Below are 17,449 nucleotides of genomic sequence, written 5' to 3'. Positions count from 1 at the left end.
ATTGGGAACTTCGGCGCCGAGAGCTCAGACCAGCAACCTCGATCTCAGCATATGATAATCGCCGAAGAGCACGATTAGATTCGGAAATTGCACGATTAAATTCTCAATTCATAATTTTCACACAGAATCCGTTTGATGTACTAAGTAAATACGTACGAAATCTACGGCGACCTAGTGAATAGTGTATTAGATTTTTCACCCTTAGAGTCCGAGATGTTTACCGAGATGTGCGAGATGCCTCTAAGTTCGGCATGCCGACCTGGAGCCGCGCCGCTGGTTCCTTTAGGGGCAGGCTTTGGACTTGACGTGTATTCATATTTATATCTATCCTTCTAGTCATTTCTATTTTTTCTCTTGCTTTCTTTGGTATAGATTTGTTTTTATCTTGATAATTGTTACTATCATGCCTGGCTCAGGCAAAGCTAGCCACGGAGATGAACCACAGGTGGCTCAGCCTATTCAAGACCTAGACTTAACCATGTCTGAAAAGGGAGCTGGGCAAGCCTCCTTCACATCTGATGGCTCTTCGACGGAGGATGATGATACTCGAGTAGCTACGCTGGCAAGGAGCCTTACTCGAGAGACTACCCACTACCAAGGGGTCAACCCCTTCCTAGATAATCGACCGGAACTCGATCCAAACTCTCCTCAGTTCGACGCAAGAAAGTGGGTGAAAACTCTCTTGCATGCCTTCGCCCAAGAACCTGACAAGTTTCCTCGACCCCCTGTTGGTGTCTCGTGGCGTGACCTATGTGTACACGGGTTTGGAAAAGATACCGATTACCAGAAGGACATCTTGAATGTCCTTTGGCGAGCACCCCTGATCGCTAGAGAGTGGATTTCTCACAAGCAACAGAAGCTTCAAATCCTGAATAACTTCGATGGATTAGTCAAGAGCGGTGAAATGGTCTTGGTCTTGGGCCGTCCAGGAAGGTAAATATTATTTCTAGTTCAGCCTCTCCATGATCTAGTGAGGGAAGAACTGACAGTCTCTGGAAATAGCGGTGTCTCGACTTTGCTGAAGACTATTGCTGGTAATACTCATGGTCTTTACCTTGATCAAAACTCCCATGTCAACTACCAAGGCATACCGTTTGATGTCATGCACAGTCGTTTCCGAGGAGAGGTCATCTACCAAGCCGAGACCGATATTCATTTCCCCCAATTGACTGTGGGCCAAACGTTGCAATTCGCCGCACTGGCTCGCACACCCGAGAATCGTCTACCGGGAGTTAGTCGGGAGATGTACGCGCAGCATTTGAGAGATGTGGTTATGGCTGTATTTGGTATTTCGCATACGATTAACACGAGGTTGGGCAATGATTTCATCCGAGGAGTGAGTGGTGGCGAGCGCAAAAGAGTCAGTATTGCTGAAGTTACTCTTAACCAGAGTGCCATTCAATGCTGGGACAACAGTACCCGCGGCTTGGACTCCGCGACTGCTTTGGAGTTCGCGAAAACTCTCAGACTGTCAACCGAGTTGGGTGAGACCGCGGCCATTGTCGCGATGTATCAAGCTTCGCAGCCGGCATACGATGTAAGTTGCCAATACCAATCTTGCCTTCTTTTATTTCCCATCTGACATTTGAATAGGTTTTCGACAAGGTAGCTGTGCTGTATGAAGGACGGCAGATATTCTTCGGTCATAAGGATGAGGCTAAGAAGTACTTCACTGACCTTGGATATCACTGTCCCGATCGCCAAAATACGGCCGATTTCCTTACGTCTCTCACAAACCCATCCGAGAGAGTGGTCCAACCCGGGTTTGAAGACAGGGTCCCCCGTACCCCTGACGAGTTTGCGCAAGTATGGAAGTCTAGCGAATCACGAGCAAACCTCATCAAGGAGATTGAAGCCTTCGAACAAGAATTCCCCACAAAGGGTCAAAATTACCAGATGTTGAAGCAGTCTCGGAAGACCCAACAGGCATCGTTCACGCAAGTTCTCTCAATAACCCAATGCCCTTGGACCGCCGCTAATTAATAGACTTGTAGGCGCAATAAAAGTCCTTACACTATCTCAATCCCTATGCAAATCCGTCTCTGCATGACTCGGGGATTCCAGCGCATGATGGGAGACAAAATATTCGTGGTTGTCACCATCTTAGCTAATGTGGTGATATCTCTGGTACTTGGCAGCATTTACTACAAGCTTGAACCTGTCGCAGAGAGCATGAACAGCAGATGTGTTCTGCTCTATTTTGCTATCGTCTTCAACGCCTTGAGTAGTGCCTTAGAGGTAATCTCCCCCCCAAACAGATGGCTAATATCAACAACTAATTATTTCAGATATTCTCCCTTTACGCCCAACGACCCATTGTGGAAAAGCAGTCTCGCTATGCGTTGTATCATCCCTTTGCCGAAGCAGTTTCCTCTACCATATGCGACCTGCCGGTTAAGATAATCTCAGTCCTTTGCTTCGATATACCCTTGTACTTCATGACTCAGCTCAGACAAGAAGCCGGCGCATTCTTCATATTCTTGCTCTTCGGGTTCACTGCTACGTTTACCATGTCTATGATTCTCCGGACCATAGCTCAAACTTCCCGAACTATACAACAAGCGATCACTCCTGCAGCTATTTTCATATTGGCATTGGTCATCTACACTGGATTTGTCCTCCCTATACGGTACATGCAGGGTTGGCTTCGCTGGCTCAACTATCTGGATCCGATCTCCTATGCATACGAAAGTCTCGTCGCTAACGAATTCTCCAACCGCCAATTTCCGTGTACTATGTTTGTACCGATGGGAGGCCCCTATGTGAATGCTACTCCACTTGAAAAGACTTGTTCGGTTGCAGGTGCCTTGCCCGGCCAAGACTTCGTCAGTGGTGATGTATTCATCAATGGGAACTTTGAATTTTACCATTCCCACATCTGGAGGTAAGCATGTTACTAAACACCGAAGCCGGAAGCCAGTCGCTGACTTATTTATAGAAATTTCGGTATCCTTATTGCGTACATCATTTTCTTCACGATAGTCTATATGCTCGCTGCGGAATATCTCTCCCTCGAAGTTTCTAAGGGTGAAGTCCTAATCTTCCGTCGCAACCACAAATCTTCAAACAGTCCGAAAGCACAGAATGACGAAGAATCTGGACCTGCGAGTGGTCCGCCCAGCAAAAGGCAGAGGGATAGCGATGTTTCCGGTACAATTGGCGGCCAAATCCAAAACCAGAATTCGATCTTCCATTGGTCTGATGTCTGCTATGATATTACCATCAAGGGGAAACCTAGGCGGATTTTGGACCACGTTGATGGGTGGATTAAGCCTGGAACATTGACAGCGCTCATGGTATGTATTTTCTTGATAAACTAGGGCCTAGTGATTATGCTAACTAGTGTGCAGGGTGCAACTGGAGCTGGAAAGACAACTCTTCTCGATGTATTGGCTAACCGTGTGACTATGGGTGTTGTCGGTGGCGATATCATGGTTAATGGAATTCCTCGCGGAAACTCTTTCCAGAGACAGACCGGTTATGTTCAGCAACAGGATATCCATCTCGAAACAGCGACTATTAGAGAAGCCCTGCGATTCAGTGCATCGCTCCGACAACCCTTCAGTGTTCCGATAGAAGAAAAGTACGCTTATGTTGAGGAGGTCATTAAGCTCTTAGATATGGAAACCTATGCGGATGCAATCATTGGAGTTCCTGGAGAAGGTATGCTATCTTAAGATTAGTTCATGAGCTTGATTGACTAACATGAATCTTAGGTTTAAATGTCGAGCAACGTAAGCGTTTGACTATTGGAGTCGAGCTTGCTGCCAAGCCAGAACTGCTCGTTTTCTTTGACGAACCTACTTCCGGACTGGACAGCCAGACTGCGTGGTCTATCATGAGCCTTCTGAGAAAGCTATCTGATAACGGACAAGCGATTCTATGTACCATTCATCAACCCTCGGCTATGCTTTTTCAACAGTTCGATCGCCTACTACTATTAAGCTTCGGAGGCAAGACGGTGTACTTCGGTGATATCGGACCCAACGCCCAGACATTGACTAGTTACTTCGAACGAAACGGAGGCAGCCCATGTGGTAAGAGTGAGAACCCTGCGGAATGGATGTTACGAGTTATCGGAGCCGCGCCCGGAGCCCACGCCAACCGAAACTTCCACGATGTCTGGCGCAACAGTGAGGAGTACGAGGCCGTGAAGAAGGAACTGAGAGTCTTGGAATTGGGAAAAACGAGTACTGAAAGCGTGCGTCAGGATGTTGTGACCACCAACGCATACTATGCTACTCCTTTCCACTACCAATTCTTCCTATGCACCAAGCGAGTGTTTGAGCAATACTGGCGCAGCCCCTCGTACATTTACGCAAAGTTGATCCTTTGCGGTGGCACGGTAAGTACTCCGAACCAAACTTCGGCAATCTAAATACTAATATTTCCGGCAGTCTCTATTCATCGGTGTATCCTTCTACAAAACCCAGTTATCACTAGCCGGTCTCCAAAACCAGATGTTCGCCATCTTCATGCTTCTCGTCATCTTCGCCTTCCTCGTCTACCAAACCATGCCTCAATTCCTCCTCCAGCGACAACAATACGAAGGACGCGAACGATCATCGCGGATTTACTCGTGGTACACTTTCCTTCTCGCCAACATGGTCGTCGAACTGCCATGGAGCACAATTGCGTCGCTTCTAGTCTTCGTTCCGTTTTATTATCTTGTCGGCATGAATGAGAACGCGGTCCAGACTAATGCTGTTACGGAACGGGGCGGGCTTATGTTCCTGCTCACATGGTCGTTCTTGATTTTTGAGTCCACTTTCGCGGATATGGTCATCGCTGGTGTCGAGACGTCTGAGGTTGGCGCCGTCCTTGCCTTGCTTCTATTTGCCATGTCCTTGATCTTCTCTGGGTAAGTAAAACCTAGTCAACATGAATACCAACTTAATCAGTCACTAACTATCTTCGTAGTGTCATGGTGCCTAAGAGCTCCCTCCCCGGATTTTGGGTCTTCATGTACCGCGTATCACCACTCACTTACATCATCAGCGCCATGTTATCCGTCGGTGTCGCAAACCACGACGTCCAATGCGACGCGATCGAGCTATTGAGTTTCCAACCCCCTGCGGGACAGACGTGCGGCGATTACATGGCTCCGTACAACTCAGTCGCGTTTGGGGCTGTTTACAACCCGGAAGCTACTTCGAACTGCCAGTTCTGTTCCTTATCTAACACAAACGTCTTCCTTGCGACCGTCGACTCATACTACGGCGATAGGTGGCGCAACCTCGGCTTAATCTGGGCCTATATCGTCTTCAATATTGGCGCTGCTCTGTTTATCTACTGGGCTGCTCGAGTTCCTAAGAATTCGAGTTCGAATATTGTTGAGAAGGCTAAGCAGCTAATCTCGAAGAAAAAATAGTTTAATATTGGGGTGTCTGGGCATTCATCCTAGGGTGTGGGCGCGAGATAGTAATTACAGGCTTCGCGCGAAGAGCACTCGGACTCAACTTTCCTTTCTGTCAAGACTGTCCGTCATTGCGCTTTTTATTATCTTGGAATTAGAATTTATTGGGTTTATATCAATGGGCCATGCCTTATTTGGGTACTAAGGTTGGATAGAATTATGTATGGTTATGTACACGCATATAATAGAGTATTAGCAGTCGGGCCAATCAAGGTATCTTCACGTTCTCCTATTGATCTAAGTATTCTATGTCCTGCTCTAAAGAGACTTGATTAAAATACAATGGGTCATAACAATACATTCAAATTTACTTTCAATTGTAGTACCTGCTCAACACTCGGATTTTGAAGTATTGTACCGTATCACTCACCCGCTCCGATGTCGTCTACTTGTTATCCAAACCAGATTTACTAATAACTTGGAATACCTATAACGATGCCTCCCACGCTATGAGATGATTGACTAGGTAGATAAGGATAGTAAGCCAAGAGCCGCATAATTAGGTACCTATGAACTATAAAAATAGATTGCGCCCAAGACTTCGGTGCTAGGTAGGTATCTGACCATATCGCCTTTATCGCTCAATAAGGGGGAATTTCGGCCTCTTCTCTATCGTTAGTGTCATCACGATAGCTTCAATTCCAGCCTAACACTATCTTCTAGTGAGCCATTCAGTCGGAATAAACGCATTGAACTCTAGTTCACATCTGGCAGGGATAATGGGAATGAGGGGTTTCGGAATGCCCGATATCTACTACATAGTAGAACGGGTGAGATCCCGATAACCCCACTAAGCCAAGCGTAGATGGAGCCCCTGAATCGCCCCCTGTTTCCCCCCTGTAGCCCTTAGCGTCATAACCGTGTAGTGCAGATCTACACTGGGATACCGAGGATCAGAAAGGGAACACGAGACCTAAACATGGAAAATAGCTTCATTTGATCATTACTAAGTATAGGGCTGCCTTCGCATTTCCTGGGGAAATTCCTAGTAATCTGCAGTAGTCGACCGAAAATCTGGGGTTAATGATCATGGGATGGACGGATAGTAAGCCGAATAAGACGTCGGGACACCCGATCTTGCAGTTCCAGCTTCGAAATATGCCCCGCAGCTCTTCTACAGTCAAATTCGGACATTTCGCTTCGTTTGTGCATGTCGGCAGTAGTCGCTCATCCTTCTACCATCTTAGAACGATCCGGAATCCAATACTACCGATGATAGGAACGAATACATATGCAGGGTAGTTAGCAGATGCTTCTCATTCATCAATGCAACAGGGGAAGACTCGGCAATCCGGAGAATGAGATTTTCTGGATATGACATATCTCAAAACCTAACTATCTGGGTAGTAAGTGGTCCCCATGTTAGATAAAAGTTTTGAGACTTCTTGATAGCGAGATATGCAAGTGGATGCTCTGAATCGAGATACCGATATCCCTTGGTTAGAATTGAATTCCGATTACGAGACTCTGTAGCATTCTACAGTATCACGTCCAATTGAAGTTGATCGAATGCAAAATTTGGAGAAGTTTGGAGAAGGTTGAAGCCTAGAACTTCTTACGTTACTACTACTTACAGGGCATTGATTGCCGTTTTACGTGCCCCTAACCCCCTGACACTACCTACAGTGGTCGTACATCAAGCAGCCAAGCAGCCAAGGTAGGAAATTGCGGGGGAAGCTTAGATGGGGCTCTGGCGGATGCAGTCTAGCCCCTATCCGTTAGCACTACAGATAACATCTAGTAATTGTAAAGATAAGGCGAATTTCAGCTAGAGAAGAGGAAGAAGATGAGAAGGAGGAGAAGACAATGACGTCGGATGTTAAAGTTAATATTCACAGTTCAACAATCGCGCATTATAGCCCTTGTATCATAGAGTCGCCTGGGTTGAGGTCCCTAAAGATGGAGTTGACGACAGCGAGTAGTCCGCCAAAGAAGACTTCGAAACGATCCTCTAACGCGTAAGTTGTTCTTATCAGAAACCCCCCAAAACCCCACTTCGACGATGATGAGAGTGAATTTGACTCACCAACGCACGATACAGGTGTATCCGTTGTCGCAAACAGAAAATAAAATGTTCTGGCCTTCAGCCATGCGAAGGATGTATGAAAAGGAAAGCGAACTGCGTGTTCGATGATGCCGGTGATAGGGTAGTTGTGAAGAGAGCGTACGCATCAATAGTTTTGATCGAACCATCGCCTTAGCGCTGATGAGAACCCAGGTTCCTTTTAGAACTTCAACAGAAGGCGGCGCGGTCAGAGCGACAGCCACCAGCCGCTGAAGGAAGTGTATCGGCACCATCTCTGTTTGGGCAAGATGCTGATGGCATGCGCGAAGATAGTATGTTCTAGGTTATCAAGACTTTCAAAAGCGGCGAAAATAAAAGTGACTGATACTCTAATTAGGCCACGATCCAAGCGCTTCACAGAATAGCGACGACGACCAAGCCATCTCATCGGAGCAGGGCGCAAGTCAGCCAAATGTGACGAATCTCTTGGCTGCTTCACCATCTACGTTCATGCCCGCCCCAAATGGACAGCAATGTTCGTATCTTGCTTTATGTCATAATTCAACATAAGCTAAAATTGTCTTGTTAGTTTACTTGGGGACATCATCGAATTGGTCTTTTGCGGGCAAAGTCCTTAAGATAGCCCATGAGAATATCCATCAAGCGCCATTGCCACCAAATTCATTACTTTTCGATGGTTTGGCGTACGATTTGGGATGGGACGGGCCTTTGGACCACACAGATCCAGAAGCGCTTGCCATACCGAGCCCTGACTATTCCATATACCTGGTGAACGCCGTCAAGTTCCATTGTGGACAAATGTACCATCTGTTCGAAGACGACGAATTCCACCAGCGCCTTCAACAATTTTACTCCGAGCCTGACAATCCTGGCAGAACATCTAGCTTATGGTACATTCACTTTCTCCTGATCTTGGCTTTTGGCAAGATTTTTATAATGCAGAAATGTGCCGGCAAGCGGCCTTCCGGTGCGGAATTCTTCGTCAGGGCCATGCAACTTCTACCGCCAGCTTATGTTTTCCCTCACGACCCAGTTGCCTCTACGGAAATTCTTTGCTGTATAGCATTATATCTCCAATGCGTTGACCATCGTAGCTCCGCGCATACATACGTAAGGACTATCCTTATTTCCTTTCATGTGCGTCGGTCTAACTTCAGAAGGCTAACGATCAGTAAAGATTGGTCAAGCGATGCGTGTGGCCCTGGCCTACGGGATGCACACAGATATGCCAGAGTCTCAACTCGGAGAGAAACACGTACATAGATGCCGCAAGATCTGGTGGACCATATTCATATTGGACCGACACATGACATCTATGATGGGATTGCCTCAAAACATCCGAGACTCGGAAATTCAATGTCAATTGCCAATATTCCCCGAGTCCGGTCAACGAACGACGACGCTTGACTTACACATCAAATTGGCACGCATTATAGCGGAGATTAACAACAGTAAGTGTCGAGATTATTGTTCAAATGCTCTTAAATATGAAAACAATACTAATGTCATTAATTAGGTATCTATGGTATTAATGGTCGATTGAAAGGAAAATTCTTAATGAGTACGAAGGCATCGCTAGAAAATTTAGCGGGTTTAGCGACCGAGCTTGGGCACACTTTACCCCTGAAATTAGATCAGCCCGGCTACGGCGTTTCGAGGATGTCCGCTTCGCTACATCTTCTTTACCACCAGGTAAGAGTTACGATGCGAAAACAAGAACATTATTAACACAATCCTAGTGTATCGTGTTGGCGACGCGTCCCTTGATGTTTTGCGATCTGAAAATGAAATTTGAGTCCGCAACTTGTCGGAACATTTCCACCCATGACCGTTTTGGTACTCTCTTACAAATGTGTGTAGAGTCTTCTCAATCAATCGTCATCATATTAGAGAGTCTGCATGCTCAAGGACTCCTTGGTGAGTAACTAGCATCGTCCTCAAAAGGCAACAACAACTTACCCAATACCCAGAGACATTCTTATCCCTTGATCTCGATTCTTTACACGCATCATCGATAATACTAGCTATCGCATCCATCGTCGATGAGAACCGCATGAGGGATCGCCCTGCATGGGTGCAGCGATCTCTAGAGTTATTCGATTGCATGATATCGGCCGGAAATCTGGTTGCTAGCTGGCGAAAGTCGGAAATGCAACAACTTGACCAAATGATGAGTGAAATTTTACTTGCTCGTAACAACGTCGCCTACACTACATGTTCAGACGCGAGACTACAACCTCATGATAGCCGAGCCCCAACAACCCTTCCTATCAATCAGGAGCCGTTACCCTTACCACCCCTCCACATGAACGGTATGAGCAGCGGCGATGATCTCTCGGCAGATCAACTCTTGGCGATTGCGAGTTCTATCCAAGATGAGGATGTGGAATGGATGGACCGTGCAATAGCAGAGAATAGTATCTGGTAGAGAAGCCAAACACCGTCTCCAGCATCGTCGGTTTGGTGTACTGACTATCATCACAAGGACTTCCTAGCTTTTCGGCTTTGTCCAATCAGCCATGCACATCTCTGAAACTCGATTTTCGGATCCGCAAGCGATAATTAGTACTATGTCGTTGATTAAGGCTTATAACAACCTGACTGCCTGATACCCTATGAATTATGCCACAATAGCTAAAAATTACGATTACAACTTGTGCTCTCTCGCCCGCTTTATATCGCGATACTCCGTCGTGTTTCCGATACGCCAGCTCACATCACCACCCCAATCGCCTCCACTCTTAGGCTTGGGAGTCTTCCATCGCCACCTAGCATTGTTCTGACCAGTTGACGACGCGAGAAGATCCACGATCCACTTTCCTACAATAGGGAACATCTTGAAACCATGTCCTGAGTCACCAGAAAACACAACGACAGAGTCCGATGTGTTCGGTAGATAGTCGACAATGAAGTCGGAATCCGAAGTGTCGGCAAACCAGCAGAGCGACCTCCTGACGAAAGGTCGGTCTGCTAGCGAAGGTAGAGTTTGACGTAGAAGTTCCCGAAGCTTAGCCTCATCCTCTTCGGGGAGGAAGTCCAAGCTAGCGGCCTTCGACTCAGGAGGCAGTGAGATGCCAGTGTCTTTGTTGGTGTTGACGAAACCTCCACCCATCGGGCAAAGCTTAAGTAAGTTGGTCTTCGGGTCGGGCTCAAAGAAAAACCCAAGGTCTCGAGCATAGACCACAGGGATACCACGAAGCGCCGACGTCTCTTCGTCGGTTAGGTGGACGTGAGCGACGGACCAAGACTTGGCGACGACGTTTTGGCCGACTTCAGGTACCAACTTGGCAGCTGCGGCACCAGCTGCAACGACGACCAATGATGCAGCATGGAACTTGCCATCCTTAGTCTTGATACCTCTACTCTTTTGACCGTTCGGTGTCTGATCGTATACGATGGCTTCTACAGCACCGGATATTTTCCCAAGGAAGAACTTCACTCCTTGGGCTTGGGTAGCCTTGTGAATACCCCTAAGAGCATCGGCGGAGTGCATGTACCCATCGTAACGGTTGAAGTAGCCCTTCCAGCCGTTGAGCGTGCCGGTCAGCTGCCAGGATGCGTCTTGAATATCCTCCCTCGAGTTAAGCGGAACAACATGTTTAGCTAATGTAGGGTGTGCCTCGGCAGACGCCCGAAACCTATTCAAGGTATCCACAGCTTTCGGCTCAGCTTTTTCGGAGCAGCAGTGAAGAAATCCTACTCTGTGGTAGTACGGTTGGAAAAGGGGTGTCTTCCAAGCCTCTGTAGCTTCCTAATATACGGTTAATCAACTAAATAAGACACGATTCTCTCAGATATACTCACTATCGTTAAATCTGTATAGAAGGGATCTTCATATTCAGCACGAATGATCTTATTCAGATCATTAGCCGCCGAGTAAATTGAAGGTACCTCATCGTCCTGCTCAAATACTGTGATATTGGAGTAACCATTCTGGGAAAGGTGTAAGGCAGTAGAGAGGCCGAAGGCTCCAGCGCCTACAATGATGATAGGATCTTGCTTCGAAATCGCCATCCTGAACTAGATTTGAAGCCTAAAATGAGAACTAGTCAAATAACTCCGAAATGAATGCGAATGCCAATTCCGACGATGATACCTTCAACTACCAACAGTCAAAATATCGACAATACTTCGCCATTTTCTATGAGCGACGCAAATGCTCTGGACTCCACGAAGGTCGTTGGGTGGAATCATGCTCACCTGACCGCACTCAGGTCCCGGGTCTAGTGCCGAGAGATAAAGAAGGAGAGGAGACTAGATCATCCACTAGATCCTCCACACTCGGATGCGGGGCCGAACACGCATATACTGTTCCATGGCGTAGTTTCACTGTTGATTGTAAATTGACTAATAGAATAAACAGCGAAATCTACTGAATACCGGCACCGGAGCGTCCAGGCTCATATAGACAGTTCGCGTATCGTTTCCCCAGATCCTTACGCTCGGACTGCCGTCGTCCCGGGGGAGCCTCCAGTGGGTCCTCGACCCCGTTTCCCTTCCTTTGGGTTGGGTATCATCGGCTGTTCCGTATCAACCAATTCAGGTGACATAATATCTATAACTGGAATTACCATTATCTGATACACGACGAAGTCGCTCGTGGTCATGGGAACATCATATGGCGGGGGTCGCTGATGGCCTATCTACGGCGACGACATCGCTTCAGCCAGGCCGAGGCTCCTGGGAAATCAATGTAGTCCGGTTCTAAGCGCCACCTCGGCGGTCTCATTATCTTTCTTATTGATTGATCGAACTGACCGACCGTGAAAGGACGACGCATTGACCAAGATCACCTACTAGTTACTCACCGTGGTACGATCGCGTTGTTCCTGTTGTTGTTGACGTCAAAGCATCTGCAGTAGCATGACCAATGACTCTGAAGCCCCTTTACTGGGCACCCGGAGCGCCGAATCCTTGCAACGTCATCTCCTAGTCGACCTAGCAGCCGCCGCCACGGCAGCAGCCTCAATATCCCCCATCATCACCGCCGCCGACAGGTTCGTCCCTCTCAACCTCCCCTCACTAACCCACAAGCTCACACCCTCCCTCACCCCAGAGCCGTCGTCGAAAATGTCTCAACAGGCCGCCCCCTCATCCGCACACTAACCAAGCACCTCCTCTGCCCCTTCACCAACCCGCGGCGTTTCTTCGCCACGCGTCCCGTCTTCGTCGTCTGGACGCTCTACGCAGTAACCTACTTCACCGCGAACATCAGCGAAACGCTCATCGAGCGGTACCTGCACCCAGACCGCAAAGCCCTCACAGGCACCCTGATCTCCTCCGCCGTGTTCGTCGTCAACACCCCGCTCAGCGTGTGGAAAGACGTGCGGTTCGCGCAGTTCTTCGGGAACCGCGTCACGGCTGCCGCGAGTCAGGTCCCGAGGTCAGGCGGCTCGCCCGTGACCACGGCCGCGGCGAGCCGCGCTTTGGTGCCGAGGGGCATGCCGAAGTCCGTGAGCGCGGCGTTTTTAGCGCGTGATGTTATTACTGTGTTCGGCACGTTTGCGATCGCGCCGCAGGTCGCGGCGCTGATTCCTGATACTTGGGCGCACACCGCGCAGGCGAAGGCGGATGTTGCGCAGTTGATGGTCCCGGCTGCGACGCAGGTCGTGGCTACGCCCGCGCATTTGTTAGGTCTGGATTTGTATAATCGGCCTGAGACGAATGGGCTGGTCGATCGGATTGGGGGGGCGAAGAGGAAGCTGTTTTCGACGATGACGATGCGGGCTGCGAGGCTTATCCCGGCGTGGGGGGTGGGGATTATTTTGAATAATCATTTGAGGGCTACGTATAGAGAGGGTGAGGGTGGGGAGGTTACTTAGATGGGCGTTGGAGTTGATGAAATTAGAATATCCACTGAGTTTTGGGTGTTTGTTTGATGAGGGGTGATTCTTAGGTGCCGTTTACAGAGGCGATAGCGATAACATCTGTCACCCGGTACAGGCAGGTACCTGTAATTTGGCGGGATTACGAAGGTTGTCGCGTGCTCCAGGGCTATCATCAGCCCTGAAGGGAACATACGGCGAGCAAATCCGTTAATTCCAGTGCGTCTAAGTACCCCCAAATTTGGTCCTTGAGCTGCGGGTATGGATGGTGTAAATTGGAGGATACGGGATACTCTCCTACCGTGTGGCGTTTGTTTTTTCAGTGGCTAAGCTCTAGAAGGCTCCTTAAAAAGACTTCAACTATAGCGGTTATCTTCTACAATACAGCAGATAGAACACCACCAGGTCTCGGTCTGAGCCTGGACCCAACACAGTATAGAATAATTGCTCATTTAATCACACACTTGGCAAAGGATCCATGGATGTCCAAATTTTTAGCCCGAACCTTTGTCATTCCCGACACCAGTCAACCCCCAGACCATGATAAATTTAGCTCGGATCAGCGTACGCGTCTCGACAAATATAGTGGCTTTCCCGGTACCCAAAAAAAGATTATAGAATACATACGAATTCACTTCCAAGTTTAAATATTTTGAAACGCAGGATACAAATCGTCCGACACTAATTATTTTATGTATGCAATTCTTTTTTAGATTCCGGTTACTATACTATACATTTCACTATGTTAACATTTTAAACCTAGACATTGCTAGGATACATAAAGCCTTCCTGTCCAAAGAACTCCTCCTTGATTAACCTAGGGCTTGTGAAACGCAGCAAGACGTTAGAGCTACCAGCCTTGTCGTTGGTACCGCTGGCTCGGCTACCGCCGAATGATTGTTGGCCGATAAGAGCCGCTGTGGTCTTGCAGTCTGAAAACCGCGTTAGTTACTAACTTTTGAACAGTATGGTTTCTGGAAGTGTTGGACTTACTCAAGTAAAGGTTACCAGCCGAGTATCGCAGGGTGTCCTCTGCCTCTCGGAGAGCAGAGCGGTCGTTAGCGAAAACAGCACCAGTTAGAGCGAAGCCACCGCCGGCCTGGTCAACCTGTTTTAGTGTGGAAGACCATTGGTTGTCGGGGTATACGTAAATCGCCAAAACAGGACCGAAGATTTCTTCGTTGAATAGTTTGTGCGTCGGCGAGTCTGCGACGTATACTGTGGGCTTCACGTAGAAGCCGGTTGAGTCGTCGTACTTGCCACCGACTAACAGCTTCAATGAGGGATCCTTGTTGCTAGCATCGATAACTGACTTGATCTTGTCAAAAGATCGTTGGTGGATGACGGGTCCCATAAATGCGCTAAGATCCTTGTCGGGACTTCCGATAGTGATCTCCTTAACCTTAGCTTGTAAGCTGTCTAGGAACTCCTTTGACCGGGACTCGGGGAGGTAGAGTCGGGATGTAGCCGAGCACTTCTGGCCCTGGTACTCGAACGAGCCTCGAATAGTGTGGTATACGGCGCTCTGGATATCGGCCGTTGGGTGGATGAGAGTGAAGTTCTTTCCGCTTGTCTCGCCGACGACGCGGGGGAAATCCCGGTATGTCTGCTTGCCGATACCCTCGCCAATCTTAGCGTAGATGGAACGGAAAACATCAGAGGAGCCGACGAAGTTCAAGCCCGCAAATTCGCGGTGCGCAAGGATGGTAGAGGTAATCTCCTCGGCATCTCCAGGGATGAATTGGATAACATCAGGAGGGAGACCAGCCTCGAGAAGAATCTTGTATACAATGGTGCTAGCATAAATGTTGGATGCGGAAGGCTTCCATAGCACAACATTACCCATTAAAGCAGGTCCAGAGATAAGGTTACCACCAATGGCAGTGAAGTTAAAAGGAGAAATAGCGTAGACGAAGCCTTCAAGGGGTCGGTAATCCAAACGACTCCACATTCCGTCGCTTCCACGGTCCGGTTGCCTTTCAAGGATTTCGGCAGCATAGTTGCAGTTAAGACGGAAAAAGTCAGCCAGCTCGGCGGCGGCGTCAACTTCTCCTTGCCAGATGTTCTTGCCCTGGCCGAGCATGGTTGCCGCAATAAGTTCATATCGGTATTTAGTTGCGACGAGCTCAGCTGCCTTCAGGAAGATAGCGGCTCTGTCGACGAATGGGGTTTGCTCCCACGACTTCTTGGCCTTTAGCGCAGACTCAATGGCATTAGAAACTTGCTCCTTTGTAGCCTGAGGGAAGTTGGTGAAAGTAGTAGCATGCTCGCTAGGAAGCGGCTGATCTATGGACTGAGACTGCGCCTGAACCTTGCCGTTTACGAAGATTTCACTCTTCAACGGAAGTTGTTTTCGCAGTCTAATTATGGCTTCCTCCAACTTTGTTCTTTCCGGAGAACCTTTTCTGTATTCAGGCTGAAAATCATATTAGTAACCGATATGTTATTTGTAAGACACAGGAAACTCACGTTGGGCTCATTGCGAGCGGCTGGTAACCGAAAAGGGACGGTAGCTTTGCCTCTCCTCGGAATCGCACCTCCAAGACCGCTTCGGGCCTGGAAAGCCTGCAACGGCTTTGACACGACGGTTCTTTTCATCTTCCGGACTTCTCAATTTTACAGAGATAATTACAGCTGGGTGAATGGAGCACAAATTCAAAGATTAATGACTTCTTAGATATTCTGCTGATATGTTCAAAGACTTCTCACTTGAGTAGGAGTCGATGTTACTACCTATACTTCAAGTAATAAATCCATCTCCGCGAATAGGGGAGCACGCCGATTGCGGCAATCCCTCACTTCACCGGCCGGTGATACTATTACGGAGAAGTTAGTTAGTGACGTCTTAAGTCGCTTCATGGCGGCTTAACTTGCGTTCCCCCCGAAGGCAGATCTCGGGTCGCTTGCCGTCTTCCCCACTACGATATCAGGGGTTCGCATTTCTCCGCGTTGGAGGCTCGGGCCACCCGATAATACACTATACTAGCTTGGAGGGCTTGGAGGAGGTCCGATTTATGCCCGGCGCAGATGCCGGTTCGGCATCTTGAGTTCGTCATGAATTATATGCATGTCAGTCAGTTTAAGATGAAGGAGAGGTGTCGAGTTGTATAGAGGCAGCAGCTCATCGCTTTGCCTTGTGTGTTTTTTGAGAAGGTCCGCAGATTCATTCATCCATTCGCATTAACCCACGGACGTCAAAATGGCCCAACATATTCCTCCAGGCGGCGTATGGTGCCCCGCCGCTACCTTTTTCAACCCAGAAACGGATGAACTAGACCTAGAATCGCAAGCTTCCTATTATTCGTACCTGTCGCGAACGGGGCTGGCTGGTCTAGTCATCCTAGGCACAAATGCTGAAGCGTTTCTGTTGACGCGCGAAGAGCGTAAAGCTTTGATAGCTACAGCTCGCAAGGCGATTGGCCCCGACTTCCCTATCATGGCGGGATGCGGAGCGCATTCTACCAAGCAGGTGCTCGAGCTCATCAGTGATGCGGCAGAGGCCGGAGCCAACTCCACCTTAGTCCTACCGCCTGCGTACTTCGGAAAGGCAACGACGCCAGAGGTTATCGAGAGGTTTTATGGCGATGTGTCTAAGGCCAGCAAACTTCCGATTGTTATTTACAACTTTCCGGGAGTGTGCAATGGTGTAGACTTGGGTTCGGATATTATTACCAAATTGGCTAACAAGTACCCGAATATCGTCGGAACGAAGCTTACATGCGGTTCGGTAGCCAAGATCACTCGCTTAGCTGCCGCTCTCCCTAATTTCGCGACGTTCGGTGGTCAATCCGATTTCATTATTGGAGGATTGAGTTCCGGGTCGGTTGGATGCATCGCGGCTTTCGCGAATGTAGCTCCGAAGACAATTGTCAGAATTTACGACCTCTACCGGGAAGGAAAATACCAAGAGGCCATGGAATTGCACAAGAAGGCCGCCTTAGCAGAGCAGTACATCAAGGCGGGAATTGGCGCGACAAAGTTCGCTGCTGCCATACGGACTGCGACTGCGGCAGGTATTACCGATCCGATCACTAAATTACAGCCTAGAACTCCTTATATCGGTCCAACAGATGCCGCTAAGGAAGCCATAAGAAATGGCACGGAGGAGATCGCAAAGATTGAGGCCGGCTTACCTCTCCGATCACAATTGTGATTGTGATCCTGTATTAGATAGCTCCTGGC

General features: G+C 48.4%; 6 protein-coding genes across 6 annotated transcripts; 4 read left to right on the top strand and 2 right to left on the bottom strand.

Moving 5' to 3' along the window:
• The first annotated feature begins 316 nt into the window (after positions 1–316).
• Positions 317–5,733, top strand: GGS22DRAFT_20812 (ABC-2 type transporter-domain-containing protein). Its single transcript, XM_047966472.1, has 10 exons — positions 317–933; positions 1,003–1,537; positions 1,594–1,937; positions 1,995–2,238; positions 2,289–2,884; positions 2,939–3,296; positions 3,351–3,663; positions 3,717–4,345; positions 4,398–4,861; positions 4,921–5,733. Exons 1-10 carry the CDS (start codon positions 404–406, stop codon positions 5,369–5,371), a joined length of 4,464 nt encoding a protein of 1,487 aa, XP_047818059.1. The 5' UTR covers positions 317–403; the 3' UTR covers positions 5,372–5,733.
• Positions 5,734–7,315: 1,582 nt separating this feature from the next.
• GGS22DRAFT_189355 (fungal-specific transcription factor domain-containing protein) lies at positions 7,316–9,870 on the top strand (the record flags this gene model as incomplete). The annotated part of the gene is made up of 9 exons (XM_047964837.1): positions 7,316–7,374; positions 7,458–7,580; positions 7,635–7,753; positions 7,819–7,956; positions 8,011–8,552; positions 8,620–8,893; positions 8,959–9,134; positions 9,182–9,359; positions 9,413–9,870. The coding sequence occupies 9 exons, from the start codon at positions 7,316–7,318 to the stop codon at positions 9,868–9,870; spliced, it is 2,067 nt and encodes a 688-aa protein (XP_047818058.1).
• Positions 9,871–9,979: 109 nt separating this feature from the next.
• GGS22DRAFT_20791 (FAD dependent oxidoreductase) lies at positions 9,980–11,667 on the bottom strand. Its single transcript, XM_047966471.1, has 2 exons — positions 11,247–11,667; positions 9,980–11,193 (listed from the first exon to the last, which is right to left on the bottom strand). The coding sequence occupies exons 1-2, from the start codon at positions 11,454–11,456 to the stop codon at positions 10,090–10,092; spliced, it is 1,314 nt and encodes a 437-aa protein (XP_047818057.1). The 5' UTR covers positions 11,457–11,667; the 3' UTR covers positions 9,980–10,089.
• Positions 11,668–12,305: 638 nt separating this feature from the next.
• GGS22DRAFT_189353 (uncharacterized protein) lies at positions 12,306–13,264 on the top strand (the record flags this gene model as incomplete). Its single annotated transcript, XM_047964836.1, has 2 exons — positions 12,306–12,439; positions 12,499–13,264. 2 exons carry the CDS (start codon positions 12,306–12,308, stop codon positions 13,262–13,264), a joined length of 900 nt encoding a protein of 299 aa, XP_047818056.1.
• Positions 13,265–13,983: 719 nt separating this feature from the next.
• Positions 13,984–15,894, bottom strand: GGS22DRAFT_20768 (pyrroline-5-carboxylate dehydrogenase). Its single transcript, XM_047966470.1, has 3 exons — positions 15,737–15,894; positions 14,261–15,683; positions 13,984–14,199 (listed from the first exon to the last, which is right to left on the bottom strand). Exons 1-3 carry the CDS (start codon positions 15,863–15,865, stop codon positions 14,027–14,029), a joined length of 1,725 nt encoding a protein of 574 aa, XP_047818055.1. The 5' UTR covers positions 15,866–15,894; the 3' UTR covers positions 13,984–14,026.
• A 398-nt stretch (positions 15,895–16,292) lies between these two features.
• Positions 16,293–17,420, top strand: GGS22DRAFT_194798 (dihydrodipicolinate synthetase; the record flags this gene model as incomplete). The annotated part of the gene is made up of 1 exon (XM_047965559.1): positions 16,293–17,420. Exon 1 carries the CDS (start codon positions 16,467–16,469, stop codon positions 17,418–17,420), a length of 954 nt encoding a protein of 317 aa, XP_047818054.1. The 5' UTR covers positions 16,293–16,466.
• Between the last annotated feature and the right edge of the window lie 29 nt (positions 17,421–17,449).

The sequence above is a fragment of the Annulohypoxylon maeteangense genome (assembly GCF_022496945.1).
Source record: "Annulohypoxylon maeteangense strain CBS 123835 unplaced genomic scaffold GGS22scaffold_10, whole genome shotgun sequence".
NCBI lineage: Eukaryota > Fungi > Ascomycota > Sordariomycetes > Xylariales > Hypoxylaceae > Annulohypoxylon > Annulohypoxylon maeteangense.
This window is presented reverse-complemented; position numbering and strand designations above follow the sequence as displayed.